General features: G+C 37.7%; 1 protein-coding gene across 12 annotated transcripts in view; it reads left to right on the top strand.

Annotated features, from left to right (window-relative positions):
- Positions 1-26,948, top strand: part of ZMYM2 (zinc finger MYM-type containing 2) — a 91,941-nt gene extending 64,993 nt beyond the window's left edge. For 10 of the 12 annotated variants that reach the window (XM_027788994.2, XM_027788980.2, XM_027788976.2 and 7 more), the window contains 14 exons: positions 758-930; positions 6,654-6,819; positions 7,737-7,771; positions 9,519-9,648; positions 9,823-9,938; positions 10,758-10,929; positions 12,390-12,497; positions 14,286-14,380; positions 15,554-15,722; positions 16,706-16,857; positions 20,875-20,989; positions 22,086-22,337; positions 22,715-22,835; positions 25,219-26,948. In XM_027788994.2, the coding sequence (XP_027644795.1) occupies positions 758-930; positions 6,654-6,819; positions 7,737-7,771; positions 9,519-9,648; positions 9,823-9,938; positions 10,758-10,929; positions 12,390-12,497; positions 14,286-14,380; positions 15,554-15,722; positions 16,706-16,857; positions 20,875-20,989; positions 22,086-22,337; positions 22,715-22,835; positions 25,219-25,411 (1,997 nt within the window). In that variant the 3' untranslated portion in view covers positions 25,412-26,948. Of the gene's footprint in view, positions 1-757; positions 931-6,653; positions 6,820-7,736; positions 7,772-9,518; positions 9,649-9,822; positions 9,939-10,757; positions 10,930-12,389; positions 12,498-14,285; positions 14,381-15,553; positions 15,723-16,705; positions 16,858-20,874; positions 20,990-22,085; positions 22,338-22,714; positions 22,836-25,218 lie in introns of those variants that run through there. The other 2 variants (XM_027789005.2, XR_003555198.2) reach the window with 2 other exon arrangements.
- The last annotated feature ends 225 nt before the right edge of the window (positions 26,949-27,173 follow it).

Here is a 27,173-nt window from a genome sequence, read left to right as displayed (position 1 = left end):
ATGCAAAATCTAAACCAGAACAAAACAAAAAACCAACCCCCCAAAAAAACCAACCCAAACCAAAAAGCCAAAACCAAACACCTGATGTGAAAAGAAAATATAAGACATTAATTGCATAGAAATCCCAAACAAATTTAATATGTAAAATCCTGTGATTGCATAATTATTCTCAGTACTGATCATTGCTTACTTTATAGTTCTAATTTTTAATAAATGCCTCGGTTCTTAGGTCATCTTGTACCTATTAGCGTTCTTAAAAATGAAGTGGTCTTAAGTGGTTTGTTGTATTGATATGAATGAAAGTAGTAATAGAAATAAGTTGGTCCTTGAAGATAGGGTATTGTTTTAGTGGATGGTGGTGTTTGGCTTAAAATTTCTGCTTGTCATTTTCTGGATATCTAGCATTCTGAGAATGTGTAACTGAGCAATGTAATTCCAAGTCAATGCTTTTGCATGGATCTACATGAAAAGAAAAGTATGTATTTTTTCTGACTGTTTATTTGGGGTTTGATAAGCACAGATTCAAGCGTAGTGTTTTGAAAAAGATATGGACGCCACATGAAACCATAGATTTGTGCAGGAAAGGTATTCAGGTAAAAATGTCTTGAAATACAGTGTGTTATGCAACCTGAATTTGTCTGAAGCCCCAATTGTTAGCTGTTGTTGTATTCATTTACTTTTCAATATTTTTAATTCTTAACTGTGATATCTCTCTGTAAAAATTCCTTTGTTCCTAATATTTAAAATCTGTTTCCAGGCTGCAAGCTGCTATATAAACAAGACTTTGCAAGACGGTTAGGACTGAGATGTGTTTCTTGTAATTACTGCTCACAGCTGTGCAAAAAGGGAGCAACTAAGGAACTTGATGGTGTAGTGAGAGATTTCTGCAGTGAAGAGTGCTGTAAAAAATTTCAGGACTGGTACTACAAGGCAAGTAACTCAGAATTTTTGATGAGAGCTCTGCAGTTAAAAAAAAAAAGCACATATGAGGATATCTCAAGAACTGTGCAGCAAATGGATTACTTCAGCAAAGCATTTGCTATACAATAAGCAAATGTATTAATTTCATGGCTTGAGTTTTCTTAAATCTTAGAGCAGCGTTTCTATCATCTGATTTTATTAATTCGTTTGGCAAGGAAGTCTTGAGTTACAGAAAACCAAGAAACTACTATGTATATTTGTTTCTTTACAATTCCAATTTTTTCTTCTCAAATGATACCATAGTTTTCTTGTCAGACCTTCTTAAATGTGTATTCAGAATGTTGAAAACACTGTTAATAGGAGCTGGATGATACCTTGAGTTGACTGACGATAAACTAGGTTAGTTTTTCTTGTTCCTGTTTTTGCCTCCTTTTTTGCCTTTTCCCTTCTCTCAGTTTGAAGTGCAGAGGCTTTGATTGTTCAGTATTTCCCAGTGGAAAGGATGCCAAAGGGAAAAGCAAGACCAAATGGATTTCTAATAAAAGTTTAAATCAAACAGATGGCAGGTATTTCTAAACCTCTGGAAACTTAACTACCTTGTGAAGCTCAACCAGCAAAGAGTTCATGTTAAGAGGTTTTTTGGGTTTATTTTTTGAAAGAAATAAGGGTGAAATTGAACTGGGTTTAACCTGCGATTAGTGTCATGGATAAAATATTTGATCTCTGGTGTGAACATCCCTGAAAGCTACACTAATATTAAAACAAGAACTACACTTGTGGATGCAATTGCAAAAAATGCAGTACAAAATTAATCATCTTACTAAAACTCTGTAGACAGCTTGGAAGGTTGCAGTGTTAGAGGGCTGGATAGAAGTCCTGTAATTCAAGATGATTTGCCTACCATAAAAGAAGAGAATCTGAAGACATACTGTTATTTTAGAATGGCTGGTTCTGGAAATGCTACAGCCAAACATTATAAAGTCTTCATTTTGAATAACATGTAGGGTCCTGTTAGACATTCCTGAAAGAAAACTACTGAAGACCAGAATGTGTTTCTCCTGTGTCATGTGAAAATAGGGTGATAAAGCTTGGCTGCAAAGTTCTTAAACCTACTAAAATGTTAACTTCATATAATAATATTTAATCTATATGTCTTAAAATTTGGGGTGTGGTTAAAAAGTGCCTTCTGATAGGGAACTGAATAACGCTTTGGTGTGCTTTAGAAATCTAATACAGTCTGGAAGTGTGCCTACCAAACTAGTTTCATGTACATAAACTTCTGTGGAAGCTTTGATTTCTGATTCAGATTTGAGAACCACTTGAAAACTCTTGACTTCAGGTTATCCCTCTGATCTGTGGGATAAAGCAATAACATAATTGGCCCATTAAGTCTGCTTAAGGTACTGCTGTTGGTACTGTGGTAGAGGAAAGTTAGACATGATGCTATGAGATGGCAGTTTAATCTGAAGAGATGTGCTGATGAGTAACGACTTTTGATACTTTTGATGATACTGAAGTGTTAGGTGTTTTTACTTCTTTAATCTTGTACTTGCTAGAGGGACTAGTGTTACGTGATGATGAATTCTTGATAGTATTTTTTTTTCAAATACTTCTTAAGGCCTTTGCCTAATTCAGTTCTGGTTATAAAAGTTTGGGATTTATTACATGGGGAAGGCATGTAATAGGTTTTGGGAAGCTGCATGTTTTGCTAAAATTGTCTTTTTTTCCCCTCCACATCCTTGCTGGTAACTTCTCCCTCTTCTATAAGACACTCCATATACCTTAGGTTTGGTAGTGCATTGTTAACTGGTGTTCTTATCTAGCTATAAATAGATAATGATCAAAGTATAGGAAGACAGAACAGATACGAACCACTCCCTGAACTTGTACTTCATTTGCTGTTTTGTCTGTGAGCTTTTTAAAAGAATAAAATTACATATGTATGAGCTTTGTCTAATCTATACTATGTCCAGTGTTACTCTGGAGTTCCAATGAATGTATACATGAAGAGAAATAAGTAGCAATACTGTAGTAATGTTTTAACACCATCATTGTGTTCATTAAGCAAGTGTTTTCTTCATCTTCCTTGTCTACTCTCTTTTTTTATGGGCACATCTTTCTCATGTAATAGTATCTGGAAAACATCTTAACTTTTAAAAATAATTAAGTATTATGGGAGAACATCCCTGAATGCCAAAATTCTATTCTCAAAAAGCCAGAAGAAGGTAGCAGTGGTAGAAGACGGTTATTTATAAGTATATCAAACTTACCTAGAAGTGTTCTCCAAACCTGATTTGAGGGATTGAAATGTAAAAGAATAGCTTAGTCCTAATCGTCTGTTGGGTGGCAGCTACAGTTATCAGTTGGTGCCAAGTTCTAAGGAAGTTTCTGCTGTATGGTGTCCATGCATCTTTTAAAACAAGAGGTAACATTTTTGGTGTCTTGAGGTTAGCTCCCCAAGTTATTGGAGCTCCTCCTGTAAACTTCAATTGCATGCCATGGTTTGGATGTTAATCTGAAAAATGTCTAGGAAATGTCTATATAAATATTTTAGTAGGCTCATGTTTGATGAGAATTTCAATCATTTGATGTTACTTATACTAGAGCATTGAAAGTAACTTGAAAAAGTATACAGTTCCGAGATCAGCGCAGAAACATGTTTCTTTAAATATACATTGTGAAACATTGCTGAAAATAGCACAGCTGAAGTGCGCTTACAGGTCATTCCAGGCTACAGTGGAGTATTGATTGGGCTGAGCATGTGCAGCAATGACTGTGTATCCAGCAGAGGTCAGGTGTCTTCAGCAAAGACCAAGTAGGAGGTGGGGAATTAGTCTGAGGCATAGAAAAATCATTGTGGCTGGTGAGCTCAGATGGCAGTGATTGTCAGCAGGGGTACAATTTGAAACTGTGGAGCCAGCATTGATCTAAATGGTAAAGGTAGCAAGACAACCTTGTGGAATTTACCTTGTCCAAGTTTAGGCATTGTATATCTAGGCATCTCAATTTCAAGTAGGCACTGTTTCGGTACAGCTGATCTCCCTTCTTCTATAGTCAGTCACTCTCTGGAAACATCTCCTGCTGCTTATTTACTGTAGACAGCTGAGATTAGGTCAAATTAGTAGCCATCCAAACCATTGGAGAACATTTAGGAACAGGTCAGGGGGGGATTAAAAATGTCAATAAAAGCCCCACATGTGAAAAACTTGTTTTTAAACCAAGTTTGGGGAAAACATTAGTGATTTATACTAAACACCATGCCCATTTGAATGTGTTGAAGTTGGACTGGGGAAAAGTCTTGGGCTAAAAAGCAGTCATGAGTGGCAAAGAAATTATGTGTAATTGAATCACAGAGAGTATGGGTGGACTTCTGGCAACACAGAAATAGAGCAAAATACCTGAAGGCAGGTATTTTGGAGATTCAATTAACATGTAGTGCTAGTTACCCAGAGGGAAAGGGGAAGGAAGGAAGGAAAAAGCAGAAAGATCATGAATTCACACTTCTGCTTTCAGTTAACTTTCATGGTCAGGGAAGTTGGGGAGAGCAGGCAGATAGTAGGAAGGTTCATTGCATGGAAGGATGTATGGTATTGACTGCTAGCATGATTATGGAAGTGGTAGAACTCCAGTGTAGCAGGTGCAGGGATGCGAAGTGAAGCATCCTTATAAAAGAATCTTGGTCTTGCTAAGGAAGAGTAATTTCTGTGTGGAAGCAAACAAAAATATTTTTCACATAAATACCTTAGTAGCAGCCTAGGAGAGACAGTAATACTTATTCAAATATCTAAACAAAAAAGCAGAACAGGAGAGGGAGAAAAGAATTGCAGGAGGGCTGTAGTTGCTGCATTTGACAAAATTTGTCACCTTTTTTTTTCTTTGAATGAGAAAGTTGAGCAGATAGTGGTGCTTTGATAGTCAAGCAGCGCGTAGCAGGTTAGAATATGTGGGCTTTTCTCTACACAGGTCAGCTGTCATTCTTAATCAGGGTTAGGTGGGCTTGAGATTTAAAGTTAGAGTGAATTATACATTATCTTTTTTTTCTACTGGTATTTCAGCCTTTTGGTGGCTTTGAAAGATGCATTTGCATTAAAGGTGTGAATTCACAGTTTCCCTGAACTGATAATCTAGGCTATTTTGGCAACACTTTACACTTCATCTTCTTCCCCGCTCCCTTCCAAGAATACAACCTACTTGCTCTTTTATCCCACTGAGAATATCTCTGCTGCAAAATGAACTGTGGGTCAGCATCAGCAGAAAGTCACAGTGACAAATGTAATAAAAATTGAGGGAGGATGAGGGAAATGCCGTGCTGGAAGGTCCCTGCCCTTGTGTAACCTACAGGTGCATAAGCACTACTGCTGACACCTGCACAGAGGAGCGGGGAAGAAATACCTGCCCTTCCAGGGGCACCTGGCACTTAGTGTGAGTTGATCCTGAAGTTACAGCTTCAGTTGCTCCCAATTTAGAACTGGTTGTACTGTTAGAATCAAGTCTCTCGGTGTATCGTCTTAAGTATTGGAAGATTACAACTGAGAGCTGAATTTTCTGCGTTGCCAGAGCATGGTGCCAGACTGATCAGGTTGAGAAGGAACTCAACACTTAATTACCTTTTAAATTGGAACTAATTGGCCTGTTCGTACTTTTTTGGAGTAATGAGAACTACAGTTGGAACTTCGTGGCTTTTTTTAGCCATCAGAGCCTTGTGCATAACTGCAATGTTGTGTATGCTTTTACGTATGAATGTTTTATGTTGCATATTATCATAACTTCCCTCTTTCTCTCCTGGCTATATTATTAGGTTGACTTATTTTAGATTCCTGAGATTCCGTAAAGCTTTTTGGATTTTTTTTAAGGACTGCTTTAGGATGGAGGTTGCAGGCAATATCAGGGGGAGCAGTAGTTCAAACAATTCTTTGCTTACTTGAAGGTCTGAAACTGGGGCTACTGCTGTTCAGATAATTACTTACAGCATGGCTGATAAAATTCAGTGGAATCTATTTTGGAGAAAAGCAATGTCTGTCTTAGTGATGCGTCATGAAATTATCGTGTAGGCTGGTGAAAGATATTTTATTTAAATGTTTAGGTAGGGATACATATGAACAAAGTTTTGAGTTTCAAGTTATGTGCTAACGATTTTTGTGGAAACCTCTTCAGTGTGAAAGCTATTGTTTATAAATCATAGAGAAACTGTGATGAACTAAATAATTGGAATCTACATGTTGCCAAACTATTAAAAGAATGAAAATATAAAAGTTACTTACATGAAAGTGCTTCAATTTGATACCCAGAGAAGTGATTCTGTTTGCCACTTAAAACAAAGAAACCACCAGACTTCGGGGGGATAAAACCCAGTTCTACTTGTCCGTTCAAGAGAGCCATTAAGGAGTCTCAGTCACTTTCTGCTCTTGTTTTGGAGAATGCTTAAGTAGAATTAATTAAAATTGATGCATAAAATTCACTTTTGGCTGACTGTCTAGAGGTGAGCAATTTTTAAAGATTTAATGATTCATTCTGGGTGTTAACCCCCAGCAAACAATTGAAAATAAAGTGGCAGATGTGCCTGTGTACACCGGTTAGAAGGTAGTGTAACTATCATAGAGCTTGCTTGAGCGGAACTTGACTGTGTGTCAGTAATGATTCTTCAGTATTCTTAAAAACAAAACCTTTTAAAATGTAGAAATAATTTTTTTGGAGGCTTGTTTAAAAATGTCAAAATCTTCCTTTGCATTAAGGCTGCACGATGTGACTGTTGTAAGTCTCAAGGAACTCTCAAAGAGAAAGTGCAGTGGCGTGGTGAAATGAAACACTTTTGTGACCAGCACTGCTTGCTCCGTTTCTACTGTCAACAAAACGAACCAAATCTGGCAACCCAAAAAGGACCCGAGAACTTACACTATGGTATGTGCTGCTTTATGGATGCTAAATGGCAAACAAGATGCTTCCTTTAAATGAAAAATTTAAAGCTGTATGAATTATTTATTTGTTGTAATAAACTGTGTTAGAGATTACCCTTTTTTATTTTAGCATCAGAGGCATCATTGAGCTGCTTGCTATTTTTTATCTTAGCTCTTTATTTTATTGCTTTTTCAAGAACTGAAACGTTGTCAGGTAATCAAACAGTTTTGTAATCGCTTTTTAAGAAGCATCTTTTTAGGTTAAGTGTAATTTTACTGTTGTATTATCATGGGGACAGAAAATGTTTTCCTCTCGTCGTGCTCTGGTTTGTCATTACTTGCTCTGTGGAAGCACTTATTTTCAAAATGTGTTTTGATCACAGAGAGCATACAAATGCACCAGGAATGAAAAAAGAAATAAATTGAATTAAGAGGAAATAAATGAAATGGAACTAAATGGGAATGGAATTAAATTATCTGTATAAGAGGAATACATTGCTTTATTTTTGTTGGCAATAGGTACCATGTAAATTTGCTGATGGGGCTGAATGCATGTTTACGTGGTTTAAATGGCAAGTGAGGCAAAGTTCAAATAAATCAGCTTTTTAATTAATGCAATTGTAGCAATGCAACTTCTTTCTACAGCCATTTTCATATTTGAACATTTCAGTGTTTACTTTTTTGAATGAGGCTGTATTCACATCTGGATGGAGCACTGATGAGCATTTGTCTTTGTGTAGTGGTGAGGTGCCTGTGAATGAGAAGTCTCCCATGCAGCTCTTGCCTGTGATACAGTACTAATCACTGCTGTTAATTTGATGTTATCCTGATGATAGAAGTTGTCTGAGTTGCTTAACTGAAATTTGCTTTGATTCTGAAAAAGGGGAAAAATTTTCTAAAAATGTTTTCTTATATTTTTAGATCAGGGCTGTCAAACCCCCCGAACAAAAATAACAGTAAGTACATATATTTAACATATATATAATACAATCAGATGTATTTAAAATGTGAGATCCTGATGGCTTAAACGATGCTATTAAAAAAAAGTTATTATATTTGAATGATGCTAAGCTAAATTTATGGAGGCTTTTAGTCTTTTTCACATCACTAGTTGAAATTACATTTTTAAATATTCATATTTTGTCTTGTCAGTGTCTTCTGGACACTTTGGAAAACCAAAATATCAGCCATGTATTTTACATCTGTAGTGCATGGAAGTGTTGCTTAAAACTTGATTCACGACTATGCGTATCTTAAACACACCTAATCAGTCTAAATATGTGAATATGGAGTGTGGAAAGGGAATAGAGTTTCACTGGTCAGTTAGAATATTAAGGTTGTATCTCAGCTATGAAAGGCTGAAAATAAAGCTTCAGATCTTAAATTACAATTCCCAAGAGCAGAATAATTGGTGCTCAAGGTCTGATTGACTTTGCTGCAGGTGATAGAGTAGGGAAGCATAACCTTTTGCAGGATCACTGTCTGGGAGGGTGGGAATCATCAGTGGAGCAGCGGCCTTCGTTTTTGCGTTTCAGTTTTTATCAGCTTGTCGGAAGTATTACTAATAATAATTTTTTTTCAGTTAGTTTAGTGTATTTTGTTTGAAACTCAGTTTATCAGATGGAAGATCTTGGAACTGCCTGTATTTCCATGAAAAAATGGACTAGTTTCTTTAATGCAGATAGGCTGCTATAAGCTGAATTTTAGATTTAAGTGGAAGTATTTTGATGGCATTATAAAACAGATTAATGAAAGACAAAACAAGATTGCTTAGGTAACTAGAGACATGAGACAAGCTAAACTGTCTTGTTACAAACATATAGTATTTAATGATGTTAATTCATTCCCTAAATTTTTAAAGATCATATAAAAGCTATGTGTGATACAGTAATTTTTTTTTTATTTTAGAAAATGTACGCCTGTTAAATAAAGCCTGCTGCTGTTCTTGTGACTTGACTTCCCTTCTGTGTTTAAAAGGATATGTGGGGCTAGTCTTACTGCATATGACCAAATAAGTGACAGTCGTGCTGCGTAAATCAGGTTCTAAAACAGGTGCTAGGTGACAAAAAACATGTCTGGACCGAGATGTGGGTTTTTTTACTAGTTGACTGTAAGGATGCGGTTTGAGCATTATGGGATATTCCCAAGTATTTGTTGTCACTATTGTAGAGCCAGCAGGGGGAGCTCGAAGCTCATACTTCAGGATTAAAAAATCGGACATATTTTCAGAAACGCTTTTTTTTTAAAAAAAAAAATGCAATCTTTGGATTATAGCATAGTTCAAGGAGGTTAGACTTTGAGCCAGGAATTTGTTATGCTACTTATAGTGAATTCTTTTTACAGCTAAAATGAAATTTGAAGTTATAAAACAGCTTAAATTGCAATTCCATTTAAACAAGAATATAAAAAAATAATATCTTAAACTTTAAAAAAAAAAAAAAAGAAAATGAGCCAGAAGTTGTCAAAGTGCTAGGCCTGACAGCAAGATACAGCTATGTTACATTCCTGGTAGCTACAGCTCGTTACTAGAAGTGTAGAGTAGCTTGCAATTAAATAATAATAGTTGGTGCTGGTGTTTCATGCTGTTGTGAGCTTCCTCTTCAGTATCTCATATGAAAAGTATCAACTGATACATTAAATCAAGAACGTTGTGTTGGAATCAGTGTAGTGCAGCAGCACATTGTCTTATTTGCTTGTCTGTAGGGCTCAGCACCACCACCTTCTCCAACACCTAACAGAGAAATGAAGAACAAGGCAGTTCTCTGCAAGCCTTTGACAATGACGAAAGCCACATACTGTAAACCTCATATGCAGACGAAGTCTTGTCAGACAGGTAACTCTTGAACTGTACTGGAACTACTAATTTCTTCATTGCAGATTTTTATTTTTTAACTGTCACTGTCTTGGAACACACGGCAAATATTCTAATTTTTTTTCCCTAAACTGCAGGTGTAAAATATATTTAAGTACCTGGCAGTGTTTGCCTTTTTCTTTTTTCTTTTAATAGAAGATGATTGGAAAAAAGAGTATGTCCCAGTGCCTATTCCTGTACCTGTCTATGTTCCGGTGCCTATGAATATGTATAGTCAAAATGTTCCTGTTCCTACGACGCTTCCTGTTCCTGTAAGTGAGACTTCAGCTTCATGTTTAGATCGGCATCCATCCACATGCTTGTGTGGGACCACTTTGTATTCTTGACTGTTCTCATTCTGTTCCATCTAAAGGATTGCAGGGTGCTGCAGCACTGTTCAGTGGGAAGGCATTAGAAGTGTGACAGTGGCACTTAAGTACTAAAATTGAGGAAATAATCTGCCTGCTTTCAGTGTGAAAATCTTGTGCTGCTGAGATTTTTAGGAACAATTCTGAGTGATGCTTTTGAGTTTGCTCAATAAGCATTAAATAGCAAGATTTGTTCTGGTAAAGGGGAAACTGAAAGATTGTCTTGGGAAGGGATGGTAGAGGGGGATAAACAGAAGGAAGAAAAGTAAAAACAAGAAACTTGTGCTAGCAAAAGAAAGTAAATTAAATTTGTTAGCACTTAAGTGCCAAATCTCATCCACATGGTGGAAAAAACCTTGAATTCCTAAAATTCTGTGTTCTACCAGCAAGCCACTAAAATAGGATGTTGACTTGTCCAAACTGTTAGTCTGAAGTTATAGTCAGGCAGGTTTGAATTTCCAAAGTCCCTTCTGTTCTTATTTTGACCCACTGTATTTTGTCATGCTTAACTTTATCCTTTCCTGCTTTCACTTGTGTTATCAAGAATTCATATTGAATTTTTTAACCTGTGAACATTCTTTTGTTAGCCCACACTGAAGAAATATGGTTCTCTGTATTAACAGTGTCTTTTAGAAGAGGGATGTAGAGTTTGTTGACTGCTGTTGATGCTTTGCTGCCGCATTTTTTTCTTTTTGAATTATCTCTTCTTCCCTGTCTGCATAGGTGCCAGTTCCAGTTTTTTTACCCACTACTCTGGATAGCAGTGAGCAAATCCTTGCAGCAATAGAAGAGCTGAGGGGAAAAGTGCCCCCAAATCCTCTGGAAACTGAGCTACTGAACTTGTCAGAGATGGCACCTGAACATGATGGAAAAACTGAAGCTTCTGATGTGACCAGTGAGTTTCCTGCTGAGTTCTTGATTTTTTGGAGCATTGAGGTGTATGTGTGGGTGTGAATCAAGAGAGGAGCTGGGGTTTTTTTTATTTTACTGAAAGATTCTGATTGTTACTGTGCCCTAATTGAGTTGTTATATTAAGTGGAAATCTTAATTATTTAAATATTGTAAAAGATAATTTTAGCGCATTTGAAATACAGAAAACTCTCCGAAGTATGTTGTGTGGCTTTGGTGTGCTGTACCAGACCTTTGTCTTTAAAAACACAGGCATTCCCTTTGCTTGGGCCAGCTCCATGGCTGATGACAGGCACTTATCCAGGATCACAAACACATTTTTCTTCCCAGCATAACTCAAAACAAACCAAAACCCCACTGTGTTTATCCTCCCAGGAAAACTCAACTCAGAAGTTTAGGGGAAGTGATCTCTGTAGCTGTGGCTTACAGGTGTGAACCCAACTTCTCTGTACAGAGGTCTCGCCCCTTTGTAGTAATACATTACTAGGCACGTTTTTTGTTAGGTATGGGGAAGCATGGACTGTTAAAACTAAGAGAAACATAAATGGCACAAGTGGAACTGTGATCAACAAAACCAGGTGACCTGGTGAAGCTTTTGCTCTTGATTGATCCTGACCTGCAAGGATCATCTCTTTCTCGATAGCAATGCTTCAGCTGATACATCATTTGAGTTGTGATGCTGAAATGGCTTGTCATCCAACCAGGTCACCTAAAAGGACAGAACTGTCTGAGACAACTTTACAGCTGAATATCAAAAAATCCTGCACATTTGTAATGCTGTTTTTGCAGTGCACGTACCTCTGCCCCTCTTCCCTGTCTCTGCCTGCCAAAATCCTCAAGTCTCTTCTGTATCTTCCCAGGAGAATTTGCCTTCTCTTCCAAAAACTAGATTTTAAGATTTTTGCTTGACTCGGGGGAAATTTTGATGTATGGTGGGTTGTTCTTTTTTTTTTGTTTTTTTTTAAGCTCTTTCTAAATGTGTCTCAAAGGATGCTGATAAATGACATGAACTTACACTTTGAGCCTGGTGTATAGGAGGCTAGTGGTGCTGCAGTTCCAGGAGCCACATCCTCTTCCACACTGTTGCCATTCCCCCACTAAAGCTGGGCTTTTCTGGTAGTGTTACAAGGTTGCCATTAGCAGTTCCTTGTTCTCTTTTGGTTAAGTACAAGCTAGCTAAATGAGTAGATTTATGGGATCAGAGCTTGCTCATTTGCAGGGAACTGAATTTGGAGAAATCTGTCTTTGCCAGATGTTGGAAAGAGGTCAAGCTTTTGATTCCCTCTGCCTGCCTTGTTTACTTTTGTAGGATCTCTTTCACAGACTTGAAAGTCTGTCCTGTTGCAGGCAGAATCATGTAGAAAAATAACCAACACATGGATTGCATGTGTTGGTTAAAATAACAAGAGTTTTGTGGTGGTTTTTTTTTTGTTTTGTTTTAAACAGGTGTAATAGTAGAGTCGGATCTTCTGAACTCAGAAGCAGAGGCACGGACAAGCTTGCCTGATGTTCCATATGAGCCAGACCTTGATATTGAAATAGACTTTCCAAGAGGTATTTTTTCTGTCATTTTAATAAATATTGTGAAGTAGACATTGTGGGTAACTATTGTACCTTGTTTCATCATCCTTTCAGAGGAGCTTTATTTGATTGCAAGATCCACCTGACTGTTAAGTAAAGCTTTGCAATGTCTTTGCAAGACTGGAGACTCCTGAATTAGTTCCTCCATCATTTAAAATACAGTATTTGAAACAGAATTCAAAGAAAAAGGGGAGTTAACCTTTCACAGATGAACTTGACTGCACCACTTGGTTTTGGACGTGGATTTAACAAAGCTATTTTGAAGGCTCAAAGACTCGGATGGCATGTAACAGTAACGAATGCATTCTTCGGTCACTAGGTATTTCCATGGAAAGTGGTGTTTTAGAGCAGAAATGGCGAAAGGGCAAATTTCCCACTCAAGTTTGGTAGAAAATTGTGAGCTGGTGTGCTGCACATCATTGGTGTCGCCTTTTAGTATCTTGTTAACGTTTGTACCTGTATTTGAAAAAGGTAGCCTTATTTGAATTAGCAGGAACATCAATACTTTGAGATCTTTCTTGAAAGAAGGTCTTGGGTTTATGTATTACAATTTCTACCACTCTATCGAATGCAGGCAACAGTGACTGTTTCCTTATACCATGTTCTAATCAATCCAAGATCTGAGAAAGCTCCTGGCTGTAGCTCGTGTCTCCGTCAACATAGCTTCTCTTGGACATGTATCTCTCATACCTCCCCTGGATAGCTTCTCTAGCTGATGTTGAAAGGCTCCTTTTGCCTTGTGCTGTGGATATCTGCACTAGATGCCCAGACTGGGTTTCCCAGTTTGCTGTATGTCTAATTTAAAGGCCAAGTCTAGGACTTAGTCTGACCTTAGTCTTAGGGAGTTTATTAGCCAGATGTATACTAGACTTTTAACTTTCTATATAAGTGAGGCTCAATACATGAGGAAAAAAAAAGCCATGGAAGAAAAAAAAAAGTTGAATACTAAATAATAGCAGTTTGTAATAGATATTAATTGCACTGAAGTGCTTCCAAGATACGATTCTTTGTGGTAGCAGGAGAAGGACTGGTGTTTAGTCTGGGGCGGATTTCTCAAAACTTTGCACGCGAGTGCTGTTTATTTCCTCTGGGCCGGTTTGAATGGTGTCTTTAGTAAGGTGGTGAAGTCAGCCAGTTAGAAGAGCATTCAGTTTTGAATGAAGACATTGTTTGATGGCTAAATGAGGGATGAACCATCTTGAGTAAAGTAAATAAAGGTGAAACTTGCAACATTAAATCCATTCATGTGTTGTCTCGTTCCACTGTGTTGCCTGAAAGTTTTTAACCAAGTATAAAGTGCTATGTAAGATACAAAACATGAGTAGAAATTATGGAAAGAAATGAACAAAAGTGCCTGTAGTAAGTTAATGTGTATTTTTTCCACTTATTTCTCTCTATAATAGTTCATTCTCACTACAACTTCAACTTCTTAATACTGAAGACTGCCTAGGCAGGAAAAATTGTTTAAAGTCCGTAGTAAGAAATGCTGCCATCAAGACTTGAGATAGTGCTTGGAAATGTTGAGCATTGTGTCCTTTACAGTTTGTTTAGAAGTAAACATTTTGATAGCTTTGCCTTACTTTCAAAAGAAAAATAGGTTTGTTTCCTCTTACTGACATCCGATCTTTGGTGATGTTTATAGATGTGCTTTTGTGGACCCCTTATGTTAATGAACACTGATATAGTTCATTGGGTTTTTTTTTCCAAACCAATATTATTCAAAAGATGTTTAGAAATAAGTTTCTGTTAATGTATTTTCAGCAACTGAGGAGCTTGATACAGAAAATGAGTTTTTGTTACCTCCCGTTTTTGGGGAAGAATATGAGGAACAGCCAAGGCCTCGGTCTAAAAAGAAGGTAATTTTGTCATGCTAATAAAAAAATTTAAAAACCCCACAAAATTTAAGAGGGCAATAATATGCTGGGGTTTCGGTTTTTAGTTCTCATACTGATCTAAAATGTGTTACTGCCTATTCATACCTGATACCCTATCTTTATGATATAAGTTGATACGTTTCAGATAATAAAGTTATTTCAGTCCTGTCTGTTGCAGTTAACTATTTGATTAAATAGGAGTGTCATTTCTAAATTGTGATCCCATTTTTGCTTCACATTGTAGAACTGTTGACGTGATGTGCTAGTGTGTATATAATTTCTGTATTCTTAGTAATGCATTTCTCTCTTCTGGTTTGAACAAAACAGTCTTGGTTTAATTTGACAGTAAAATGGAAGAATGTTTGCATTACCATGGCTTATAATGGGAACTGTAGCATCTCCTGTATAAATTAGTTTAAACCCCCCACTTTTTTAGTTGCTTGTGATTTTCCCAGATACTATTTTCAGTCAAAAAACTTATTTTAGATACTGCAAATAAATAAGCCGTACTCTTTTATTTAGAAGGAAACTAACAAGAAATAAAGTTTCTGGTGCCTGGCACAAAGTAGAAACAGTTTTGTTGCAGTAACTACAGCGGGTATCACAGCTTTAAAAAAAGACCCATCCAACTTCTAAGAAAAAAATATATCTTTCTGGTTTTAAACTTGGAGTCTAAACTGTTGGTATTATCCACTGGACATTATCCACATGTCCACTCCTGGACATACTTTTAACTTGGGACCAGTGCTGGGTTTTACATTGATGGCTTCAGTTGAACCTAAATGTTGACTTTCTGACACAGATTTGTAGCACTTTTATCTTCCTGCACATTAACACAATGAAATCCTATAAATACACTGAATTATTTGGTGCATCATGTGGTTGTTGCTTAATATGATCTAACCAATGCAGCAGCTCCATTATCAAAAATTATTCTGTCTGCATTAGGAACCAGTGTTAAAGGTGAATTAGAAACATTTGTCAGCTTAAGTAAACACTGTCCTTGGAAGTATGTTCAACACAGAAACTACCTACAGAATGAAGCATGTGTTTCTTTGCACTGAACATTTTGTAATTTTGCATGCAGCTTGCTTATTCTGCCCGGCTTCTGTGTTATTGCTGCCAGTGGTGTTAACCGCTGTGTTTCCATGGCAGGGGGTGAAGAGGAAAGCAGTGTCAGAATACCAGTCTCACGATGACAGCTCTGAAAACTCGGAGTGTAGTTTTCCATTCAAATATGCCTATGGTGTAAATGCATGGAAGCACTGGGTAAAGTCTCGGTATTTAGATGAAGAGCTTCCAGAATTAGAGGAACTGAAATCAAGTAAGTATTCCCAAAAATCTGGCATCCCAATTCTTACTTGGTAGGGAGAATTGTTGTACTCGTCTGATTTTCAGCTGGAATTTCTAATGTAAGTTTTCACATGTGCCTAATGTTCCCACAGTGACTGGGATTATTTTATCACAGAGTTGCCAAACTCTTTGTTTTGTTTCGTTTCGGTTTGTCTGGGGTTTTTATGTTGTTTAACTACTATTCCCTACTTGGTTCAGTGTGCTGGGTCTCATGCTTCTCATGCAAGCCAGGACAGCACCTTTCTGCCTCTTCTGACTTTCTAGGACCGTTTTGATTATTTTGTTTGTTTGTATCCTGTTTTTCCTCATATTTTAACTTGCCTTGGAGTTCACAGCTTTTCTGGACTTCTGAATTGCAAGGGAGGGGCATCCTATTCTTCTGTTCTTTGTGCTGGAAAGAGAGCATCTGAGGCTGGCATTATCTGGCTGTGGAGCTCTGGCACGAGGTGGCCTTTGCTCCTGTGGAGCTTCGCTGCTCTTTCTGCAGTGCTCCTCTGTGTGTACATTGGCACCGTGAGGGAAAAGGGGATTGCTGGATTGCTGCTACTCCTGCTGTTCTTCAGCTCCCACATGCGTCTTAGAACCTTTGCATTACACTGTTGGATCTTTGGAAACTGCCATTTCCCCTGAAGGTCTCCCTCTACAGCACTGTCTTCGCTTCGGAGTCTTGGGCCACTTCTGCACTCAGCTTTTTCAGAGAAGTGCATGTCAGCATGACAGTGCGTTCGTCAGTGGGTGATAACTGCATTTGGTTAACTAGACTTTACTCTGGTAGCCTTGTTTATTTTAATACAGACCTAGTGCTTCAAGTACTTGGTGCTTTTAGACTTGTCCATTGGTTAGTGGAGAGGACAACAAGCCAGTTTCCCACTTTCCAGTCCAAAAATACCCCATCCTACCCTCACCATGTAATCATTCTGTTGTGTAATGTAGCATTTTTTCTCTATTTTACAGTAAAGTCTGTGAAATTAAAGGAAGATCTATTATCACATACTTCAGCTGAGTTAAACTATGGTTTGACACATTTTGTCAATGAAATTCGAAGGCCAAATGGAGAGAACTATGCACCTGACAGCATCTATTATCTGTGTCTTGGGATTCAGGAGGTTAGTAGAGGCTGGGAAGCAGACCTACTGATTTGACTAACCCATTTCAGTGGAAGAATGGAGATAATGTGGATTTATTGGCTAGGAGCTATTCTTAATATAATGGCTATGACCTGGAACACAGAGAGGCTGCTGTGTAAATCACATTGTAGAAAGCTGTCTGTATAGAAAATGGGATTGCAGACCCATCCTGAAAACTCAAATGCAAACTGGTATGCTGTAATAATTTTAAGCTTCTTGCTGGGTTAAAGCAAGGAATTTGCAGTTTAAAATGACAGGTTTTCTGAATGCTGTGCTTCATTTTGGTTGCTAAAGATGGCTTAACGTAAAAACAGAATGAAACAAGGCATGATCTGTAAATGTTTTACTAATTCAGATACTTAGCACATAGTGGAAATGAGCTATTTGAAGTGTCTTTTTGGCAGAGTAATGTACTGAATATTGCAGATTGTGGGCAGTCAGGCTTTACTTTGTAGAGTGCAGGAGACTCTGCTACATTGACTGTCTTAGACATACACCCTGCCCGCAAATTGTAATTACATTGTATTTCAAAGATAAAGGGAGTCAATTTAGAGGTATCATTTGTGAAGGCAATAACATATCACTAGATAATTAGAAAAGCTATTCTGCAACTTATCTTTTAAGCAGAGTGTGTCTTTAATTTTTGGTACATAAGGCAAATCATAGATAAAATAAGCAGTGTTCAGGGCTGAGAACACAACATTTCTTTCATGTTAAAAGGCATTAAAAATTGCATATGATGTGGAAAGCAAGCTGCTCACAGGCTTTGCAGTCCTGCTTAAAGTGCTTCATACTTAAGGCAGAGAACTTGAATCAAATAACAATTTTTTTAATCGAAATATTTTTAAAATAAATAGTACCTATACTAATTTTTCCATATCCCGAGTATCCAAAATTAGGGAATTACTTGATACCTTTACCTCATGATTGAAATTTGAGCAGCGACCAATTGTTTGGCATTTTAGTCAATATTGCTACAAGGCATGTTTCAAATTCAACTAGCTTTCTGCTTCTGCACTTGCATGACAAACTGTGTCTCTGTATCTTTCTGTCGAATTGGAAATACTCTTATTAAGCTGATAAACAATACACAGTGTGAGGTACATGTTTATAAAATGGAATTAAATTAGTATTTTCTCTTTTTTCACCTTTCTCTTTGTGCCTTTGACATAGTCTGTTTTGTCTACTGTGAAAGCTAGTTATTTTTACAACTTTTGTTTTTTTCTAGCGCATCAGAACCAAAGTTCCTGTAGCACAACACAATATTCATGTGCCATACACATACACAACACTGGAACATTAGAGGAATAACTTGCAGTTGTTTCACTGTAATTTATGCTTATTCTTAGTGTCCAGTATTTAATTCAGGCGATGTTAACAGCCCCATTTATTCAGCCCAGTTGTGCCACTGCTATTCAGACTGGTAGGAAGATGTGCCCTGTTCTGAGGAGTTTGCATTTCACAAGGGCAGGCAGTGAGGGAGGGACAGAAACGTGCAAGCATGTGAGCTGTCAAGGGTTGCAGCCAACATCTGTGTGCGAATGGCAAATTGTATGATGTATATGCCTATGCATTACCCTTCTCAAAGAAACAGGTTTAAACCAGTTAATGGTACACTAAATGCAACACAGTTGTTGCAGTGTGCAACAAAAGTCCATTGCCTTCTGGTATTTTCTTAGTACTTCTTTCCATCTTGACAACCCTGACGTGGGTACTCTCCTGAAAGAGAATAAATTGTCTGCTACTGCATAAAAGGTACTGGCTCTGTTTAACTCAAAGGGGCTCAGAGGAGTTTAAGTGATGCCATTTAAGGTTAAAGTTGTGCCAAAGTTCATCAATATTTTGCTGACTTAGAGTAAGTTTCTCTTTGAAGGAAGAGAATGCGGAAGCCCTTAGAAAAAGAGCACTTTCCCTCTCCGCCAGAATTACTGCACTTGCTGTGGCCCAGTACAGGCTCAGGCTGGAGCTTTTCCTCATGGCAGTAATACGGTTTGAGCGCAGGGGAGGTGCTCAGGAGTCTTAAATCTCCAGTTGGCTTTTTGACTTCGTAAAATAACTTTTTCTTAAGGGAAGCACTTGGAAAATCTATTCCAGCAAACTGGTCCCTGACTCAAATGATACATTTTCTCAGTTCAGGTTTGTTTGCAGCTGAAATTGTTCTGCTTCCGGCCAGAAATGGTTCAGTAATGGTTTTGGTAACTTTGAAGTACTGATCCTGAAAAAACAGCACACTTAAAATGAAAAAGGTTGTTGCATGGTCAGGTGGGCATCTAGTGGAGAGGATTCCTCTGGCAGAAGGCGTTAGCCTGCCTTGCTCCCCTGCTGCATCGTGGCCTTCGTTCTTTATCCCAGTACAGATTGGGAGGCTTTGGTGGTTTTTGGTTTTTTGTTCGTTCCCTGTTCCCACCCACCCCCACCCGCCCATAATAATGGGGTTGTCTGGGCAAAATTCAGGCTGATGGAGCTTGGCAGATGTTTGCCTGAAGGTGTCTGCGGTTTCCACAGAACTCATCTCAGGTGGCAACAACTAAGGCTGATCCTGGGTCCGCTAGTGTCTGTAGAGAGCAGAGCACAACGTTATGGTGTGGTAAAGAAGGTTTGTGGATGCATGTCATGGTGTTGTGTACCAGGGAAGACTGCAACATGTCATCGTTCTTTTGTAGATTCTGCAGTGCTAATGGTCCAGGATGCTTCACAGGTTTCTGCTGGGGATGTTGAGGTTTAGCCAAACACTTATTCTGAACCAGGAAACGGAAATATTTTTAGTTGAGTTCTCACAAGCTTGTGTGGGAATTACTTTTGAACCAAATTTCAGTCTTAATTTCAGTTTCACTGCCAGCATTCAGTGTCTTTAATGCAAACCAGAGAAAAAGAAAATTCATAGAGGAAAAATGTGCCAGGTAACAGAGAGGCAAACCTAGTGAAGCTTTTAGTGAGTTGTATTGTCTGGTTTAGAATTGCTTTATGAAAATCAAAACTGAGGTATGTAGAGGCAAGCACATCTTGGGGAATATTGCGCTTTGAAGAGTTAGTTAAACTTATTATATATATTTATCTAAATGAAGATGTGTTAGAGACTTGTAGGAAAGTGTATTTACTCGTTTTTCCTTATTATAAAACTAAATGCAAAGATAAGAAAGTCAAGGTATGCTGAGCAGCCTAGTATAAACAAGTGCTGTGTTTAATGTTTCTTCAAGTACATGTACAGAAATAGATGCCATTTCCAGAAGCGAGTACATTTTTTGTCTGTCATTTTTATTGTATTCACTAACAGGCTTGTTCATGCACAGATAACACGGAAGTGGAAAATTTAAGGAGCCAATCCTCAGTTTCTTACAAATGTCTCCAGAGAGGATAGCATCAAATACTAGTGTATCCCTCAGCCATTAATTCTTGGTAAAGGTTCAAAAGAGTTTCTGTAAGATCAAGCGGGTTAGGATAATTTGATTGTAGAATAGGCGGGTGCCTTGCACCATCCTATCATTTTTCTTGCACTGCTGTATATCATTACCACAAATACACGGGTGGTTTTTTGCTTTCACTTGTGTGTTGAAGGTGCTTTTGTCAGTGTCCAGAGTTCCCGTTTAAAGTGGCAGATTGTTGCTAAATGGTTGGGTTTTTTTCATTGAAGATCTAGGTGGAGGAAAAGATAAAATAGTTATGGATTTGGGGTTTGTGGGTTTTGGTTGGTTCTTTTGTTGGTTTTTTTTTTAATAACTCCCTATTCACTGACTCAGTGTTGCACTTAGGAAATTTTAGAGAACAATGGTCAAGTTGTAATTAATTTTTTATTTCTATTCAGTCAGAAATTTACAACATATATTGGAGGTAACTTTTAACTGCTAAATATTGGAAAAATGTCATTCCTTTATTTTTATAGCTAACTGTGTGTGGTTTTTTTACAAAAGTGCAAGCATTGCACTGAAGAAGAACCTTATAGCACAGGAACTGTTTTAATCTGGAAGTGTAAATATTGTGTCTCTCTCTTTTCTGTAGTATTTATATGGAAGTAATCGAAAAGACAACATATTTATTGATCCAATCTACCAGACGTTTGAACAGGAATTAAATAAAATCCTTAGAAGTTGGCAACCAAGCATACTTCCAGATGGTAATTTTCTTTTTGGTCATGTATGTTTTTCATCTCTTAATAGTTCTGTATTCTTAAGCATGTAGATACATACAAACATTTTATGCATTGCAATAGTATTTGATTAAAAATCATAAAGATACCATCTAAGAGTTCATTTAAGACTGCACATGTTCTTACTGTCCTGTTTCTTGGTAATCCATACTGCAAGAGTTGAGTCTGCCACCACCTGTTAAGCTTAAATTGACTATCTATTTTTAGGAAAGAAAGTTAGGATAAACAGCTGCTCTTTGACCTGTACTTCAAACCTGAGCAGAATTTACTTTTTTTCCAATTCCTTTCCCAAATGGGAAGCAGGTAGGCAGGCAGGTGCTGGGCTGTGTGTGGGTAGGGCTAACGAGTTGTGTATTTTAGCCTTTCTTAGCTGGTTGGGAGGACTCTCTTCTATGGAGCTTCTGCCTAGAAGGATCATTAGTTCATGGAGAAAACAGGAATTTTCCCCAGCAGATCAATGTTGGTGCTGAACTGCAGGATCCACTGTTCTTCCAGCTTTCTCACAATTCTCTTTTCAGGGCATGTCCTTAACAGCCCCTTTCCTCTCTCTCCTTGGCACTGTCTTTTCTCTGTATAGCTCTAGAGCGCCTTTGTATAGGGTCCTCCCTATACCCTGATATGGTCCAGAAGCGCTTTCCAAGTGAAATATCCATTAGCAGTAAGAAAGAAGGTATAGCTATTCAAACACCTTGCCTGAGCAGAATAAAATGAACTAAAAAATATGCTGTTTATGAAGGGCTTAAGATTAGCCCCTTGAACATTTGGTTTTATGTAGTAACATGATGGAGCTGCATGTAAGCGATGCTGTTGTAATTAAACAGAAATACGTTCCGTGTGAAATGGCCTATACTCGTATTTCCCATTACCTGTCTCTTACTGAAACAGTGAGTGTCTGTCTTTAAGAGGTGGTTTTGGGGCTGTGAACATACAATTAAATATGCTTATTAGAGGCTTTTCATGATCCTTCTGTTAAATATTATGGTAAACAGAAACTTGATTCTCTTGCACCTGGACAGTTGGTGTGCTAATCCATTGTATTCTCTCTAATATTCTTTTTTTAAAGGATCGATATTCTCTCGAGTTGAAGAAGATTACCTTTGGAGGATTAAACAGCTAGGATCACATTCACCAGTTGCTCTTCTGAATACTCTGTTCTACTTTAACACTAAATACTTTGGCCTGAAGACAGTGGAGCAGCACTTAAGACTTTCTTTTGGCACTGTTTTTAGACAGTGGAAAAAAAATCCTCTAACAATGGAAAGCAAAGCTTGTCTTCGATACCAAGTGTCTTCCCTGTGCAGAGCTGATAGTGAAGGTACTATGGCAGTTGAAAATTAGTATTGCAGGAGCATCCACGTTGTGCTCCTGTGAGGGACACCTGAGCACCTTGCCAGGAGCCAGAGGTCTGCCTTTGCGTAAAGTTGAGCAGCTCAGCTCCCCGATCTTTATAATCAGAGTGCGTGGTCCATGGAGACAGCAGGGTCTCTGTGTTAAATGATCCCCCTGAGCCCACTGGTCTCCATGCTAAATACTGTGACTTTGTTGTGGCGGTGGGTTGCATTTCCAGTGTGCAGATATGCATAGTTGTGGCAACCGCATTGCGATACTTGGTGGGCTGCCCACTCTGGGAAGTTTACTGAAAATGTAAAGTAACTTCAAGTTATAGCTTAGATCTTGATTTTCTTCTTAAAGATAAAATTACTACTGGAAAAAGGAAACACGAAGATGATGAACCAGTATTTGAACAAATTGAAAACACGTCTGATCCAGCTAGATGCCCTGTGAAAATGTTTGAGTGCTATCTGTCTAAAAGGTAAGCATGCTACAGGGTGATGTGCAAGTGGTCTGGGGGAGACCTAGGTACAAAAGGCAAATATTTTTATGCAACATGAAAGATGCCCAAGTAAAGGGAATGGATTGAAATCTTCTGAAAAATACCTAAATGAAAGCATTGAAATCTCCTGTTCTGTATCTGGACAAGGCATGCAGAAGGTGTGGAAGCAGCAGAGTACTTCAGTGTAAGTTGTCAAGGACTTCATCTGGCAGTGATAGTATCATTCAGTTTTCTTACCCGGAAACACCAAGTGTCTCTGCAGAGCATTACCAGCAAGGGATCTGGTAGGTTTTACTGCTGAGGGTTACATTTGTGAGGTCCTTGTCTCTTCAGTAAAAATTGGATTGAGACAATGCATTTGCTTCATTTTAAGTCATCAGGAATCTGAAATTTAGATGCTTTTGAGATACCGAGCTTGAAAGCATGCTTAAAATATTTTGTAGTAGAAAAAATACTACTGACAGTAGCCCAGCATTTAGAATAGCTTGTTACTTTCCAATCTGCACAGAAATTAATACATTAAAAAGAAAAGCTTTGGCAACTCTTAAAACCAATAATTCGGTAGTGTTTGAAAACAGGATTTCAGGGGAAATACTTTTCTTTAATTAGAACAGCCATTCAAGCGACTGATTTTAATGTAGATTTTATGTAACTCTAAGTTACATAAATACAGGCAAGTGATACCAAAGGAATAAAATCACATTGTGTATACAACACAGGAAATCAAATGAAGTGTGACCCAACGTGTGTTAGGAAACAGCATCTTACTCTTAAAGGTGAAGAAGTTGCACACAGTGTAGGTAGAAGTGCAAGCATGTGATGTTATAGAAAGAAGCAATTAAAGAGAAGCTTGTGGTCTGTTAATGCAAGGACCTGCTTTTCATAAACTCAGTTCTGACTGTTGCAGGGAGGGGTTTTTTGCCTTCACACAAAAGGTCATGGTTCAGAGAGGGTATATCGTTAAAAAGTTGAAGCTGGATTTTTGAACTGACTTACACAGCCAGTAGTGGGGAGAGAACAAATATTTTTTTTTTATTTTTAGAAACATCTCAACATTGGGGAGAAGAAGGCACTTAAGCTCACTTGCAGTATCGTTTATGGAGTGGTTTCAAGTCCTGCTGTCTTACAGATATTGGTCACCATTGCTAACTAGAGCAGCAGACTGCTTTTCCTGGTTCCACTACTAATAACATACACCTCCCACCTTTCATGAAATAATTTTAATATTTTACAATTTAAAAGCTATTGCAAAATTTAAACTGATGTTGTAATTTAAGGTAATACTGTAAAGCTATTGTAAAATTTAAGGTAATGCTAGCTGTTTGACATATACTTGGCAACTAGTGGACAGCTGCAGCTGAGATTTCCAGATCCTCTCATTCACAGCTATCGAGACTGTATCATTGCTTGTTCCTACAAAAATACTGGCTTGTCAAAAATGTAGGAAGGAGGTTAAAATATTTGAATTATTAGAATATTTTGAACAGTCATATTTTGCTTCTTACCTGATTCTTAATCTGATTTACGTGGGAACAGAACAAGCCAACACTTTCCCTAGCAGGTGAAGAAGAGCACCCGATACCTTACCAGCCAGTTTGGGAAGATGAGCTGGTAAAAATTTTACCAAAGACACATGAAATGGAGTTGACTCCTGACGTTTGCAGTATTTATGAAGGAGGGAGCATGAATGAACACTTCCACAGGCAGGGTTCCAAATTATTTTCTGAAACTTGCCTAAATGGACAAAATACTAGAATTTCCTTAAAGGAGTCTTGTGTAGTGGGTTAGATTATGTGTCTGAGCTGGATCAAACTGGAAGTATAGTGCATCAGGAATTAAGGGATTTTAAGACTTAAAATGACCAGCCTTTCAAGGAAAATAAAAGGATGGATTTTACCACCTTCTTGTGTTTTTGTGCAGAACTGCTGCCCTTGATTTTCGAGGGAACCCCAGGCTCCACATGCAGAGACAGCCATATCAGGCAGTGGTGCAAGTAATTACTGATATCAAAATATGTCGATCAGTGGTTCTTGCATAGATAGCAAGTACTGTCTGGTTTAGCGAGTCCTGGATCTGCAAATTTTTGAAAGCTGGAAGAGTCTGTGGTCTCCTGTGTGCTTGTTAAGTCCCAGGCACCTGCTTTTGGCTGCTCTGAGGAGGTGGGACTGGCTGGGCTTGGGCCAGACCCAGCAGGGCTCCTTCTATGGACGAGACCACATTTCTCCATGTTAATTTTTTTTTTTTTTTTGGTAACTTGCTGAGGTACAGTTAAGAGTTTTGGTTTTGCAGGATATTGAAACTGCTAATACTGTTTTATCTTGTGAGGGTGTTTTTCTAACCCCCTGTATTTTCCCCCTTGTAGCCCACAGAATCTGAATCAGAGGACAGACATGTTCTATCTGCAGCCAGAGTGCTCTGTCTCTGCAGAGAGTCCCATCTGGTACACTGCGACTTCACTGGACCGCAACACTTTGGAAAATATGCTCGTACGGGTTCTTTTAGTAAAAGATATTTATGATAAAGACAATTATGAACTGGATGAAGACATAGATTAAAACAAACTTCCAAAAACCATCAAGAAAACAAACAGCATTAGATATAGTCATGCTGCTAGACCTTTACTATGGAAAATATTTCAAGTTTACCCTTTGTTTTATGAGTTTTGTAGCAGTGTGTACCCTCAGCTGGGTATTACCATGTAAATAGTCCGTGAGTGAAAGTTTCCATTATTCTGCATAGTGGTTTTAGGATACATAACAAACACATTTCAGATTCTTTTTTTTATTATTTATTTGATTAGATATGTTTGTAACTTTTTACATTGCAAAATATGAATGAGAATGTTCCATGTCTTTTTTTTTTTTTTTCCCTTGTAGTAAGAGACATTCATATTGCACAGATCTGCTGTTGGAAGCTCCCTTGAAAGGAGGCTCTTTTAATGGGTTCTTAAACCGGATGGTTGTGTATGGGTAGCACTACTAAAGTTTAGAACTTGCTGTGTCTTTCAGAATTTTTAAATGAATTGTAAACTAATAGGTTTTTTACTTTTTAGTTACTGAAGCCTTATAAGGTTATGTAGAGAGATTCCATCTTATGTACCAAAAATAGACAAAAGAGAATGCTGTCGATATTGGTGTACTGTAATGTGAATCTATTCTGGTGAAAACATTTTTTTTTTTGTTGCCCTTATTAAAACCTTAGTGTCCTTTCCTTATTTGTGACTCTCTCTCAATTGCCCCTACAAATAATAAATAAACATATATATATAAAAAAATAAATGAATATAAGCTTAAAGCATGTGGTCATCAAGACATGTATTTTGTAAAAAAGAAAAACAAAACCAAAAACCCTTCCAAAAAACCAAAAGAAAAAAAAAAAAGAAAAAGAAATGTCTGATGACAATGCTACATAATTCTTTTCCATCTTTACTTTTCTGACCATAAATACCAGTACCTCATATTACTGTAAATCTGTCCTTTGTAGCCTTAGAAGGGATTTTATGCTGTATTATGTAAAGTAATACAGTATGCTAAATTTTTAACTTTTGTTGTTTGTCCTTGCATTGTTATATGTAAATACAGTCAGTACTTGACTATGGGTGGGAAAATTCTTTTACCCAATGCCTCCGTTCAAAAGCCATATGAGATGTGAAGTTGCAGAAAATGGAAAGATGATTTTTTTTGAAGAAAATCCTTTCATTTGTTCTATATCCTTTCATTGTGCTTACTTTGCATAAGGAGTCTTATTTCCGGATACACGTTTAGCTGCTTAAGTTTTGTTACTTGGTCTGGTTTAACTGATGCGAGCAGTATGGTGGTTCATGCAATGGTTTGCTGTTGTACTGAAAAAAATGTAGTAGAATATTCCACTCTAAAGTAGTCATAAGTTTGGCTCTCCTAAATGGCATTAAGCATCTGTTGAGAGGAATCATCTACTAAAGGGGAAACTTTCTATGTATATATATTACCACCTGAGGATTTATTTCTTGCAAGGGCTGCATGGCTTTTTCATTTTCCTTAGCTTAAAAGAACACACATAGGGATGCATCTTTCTATATAGAGAAATAAAGCTTCAGTTGCTTTGTTTGGTTAAGCAATTTTATTTAAATTTCTGCTAATCTTATGTGTCCGTGAGTGTGTATTAACTTTAGATATACCACTATTCCAAAAGTAGATTGAGATGTATATGTTTAATTTTTCATTTTTTTTCTGGTGGCTCTACCCTTCCTGTGAAAACAAGAAATACTGCACAGCAGCAGTGAGCAGATCACTAATGGTTTCAATGCCCTTTTCCCTTTGGGAGTGAAAACACAAAACT

Source organism: Falco peregrinus, chromosome 4 (genome assembly GCF_023634155.1).
Source record: "Falco peregrinus isolate bFalPer1 chromosome 4, bFalPer1.pri, whole genome shotgun sequence".
Classification (NCBI taxonomy): Eukaryota; Metazoa; Chordata; class Aves; order Falconiformes; family Falconidae; genus Falco; species Falco peregrinus.
Note: the sequence above shows the minus strand (reverse complement) of the source record. Positions and strands in the feature narration are given on the sequence as shown.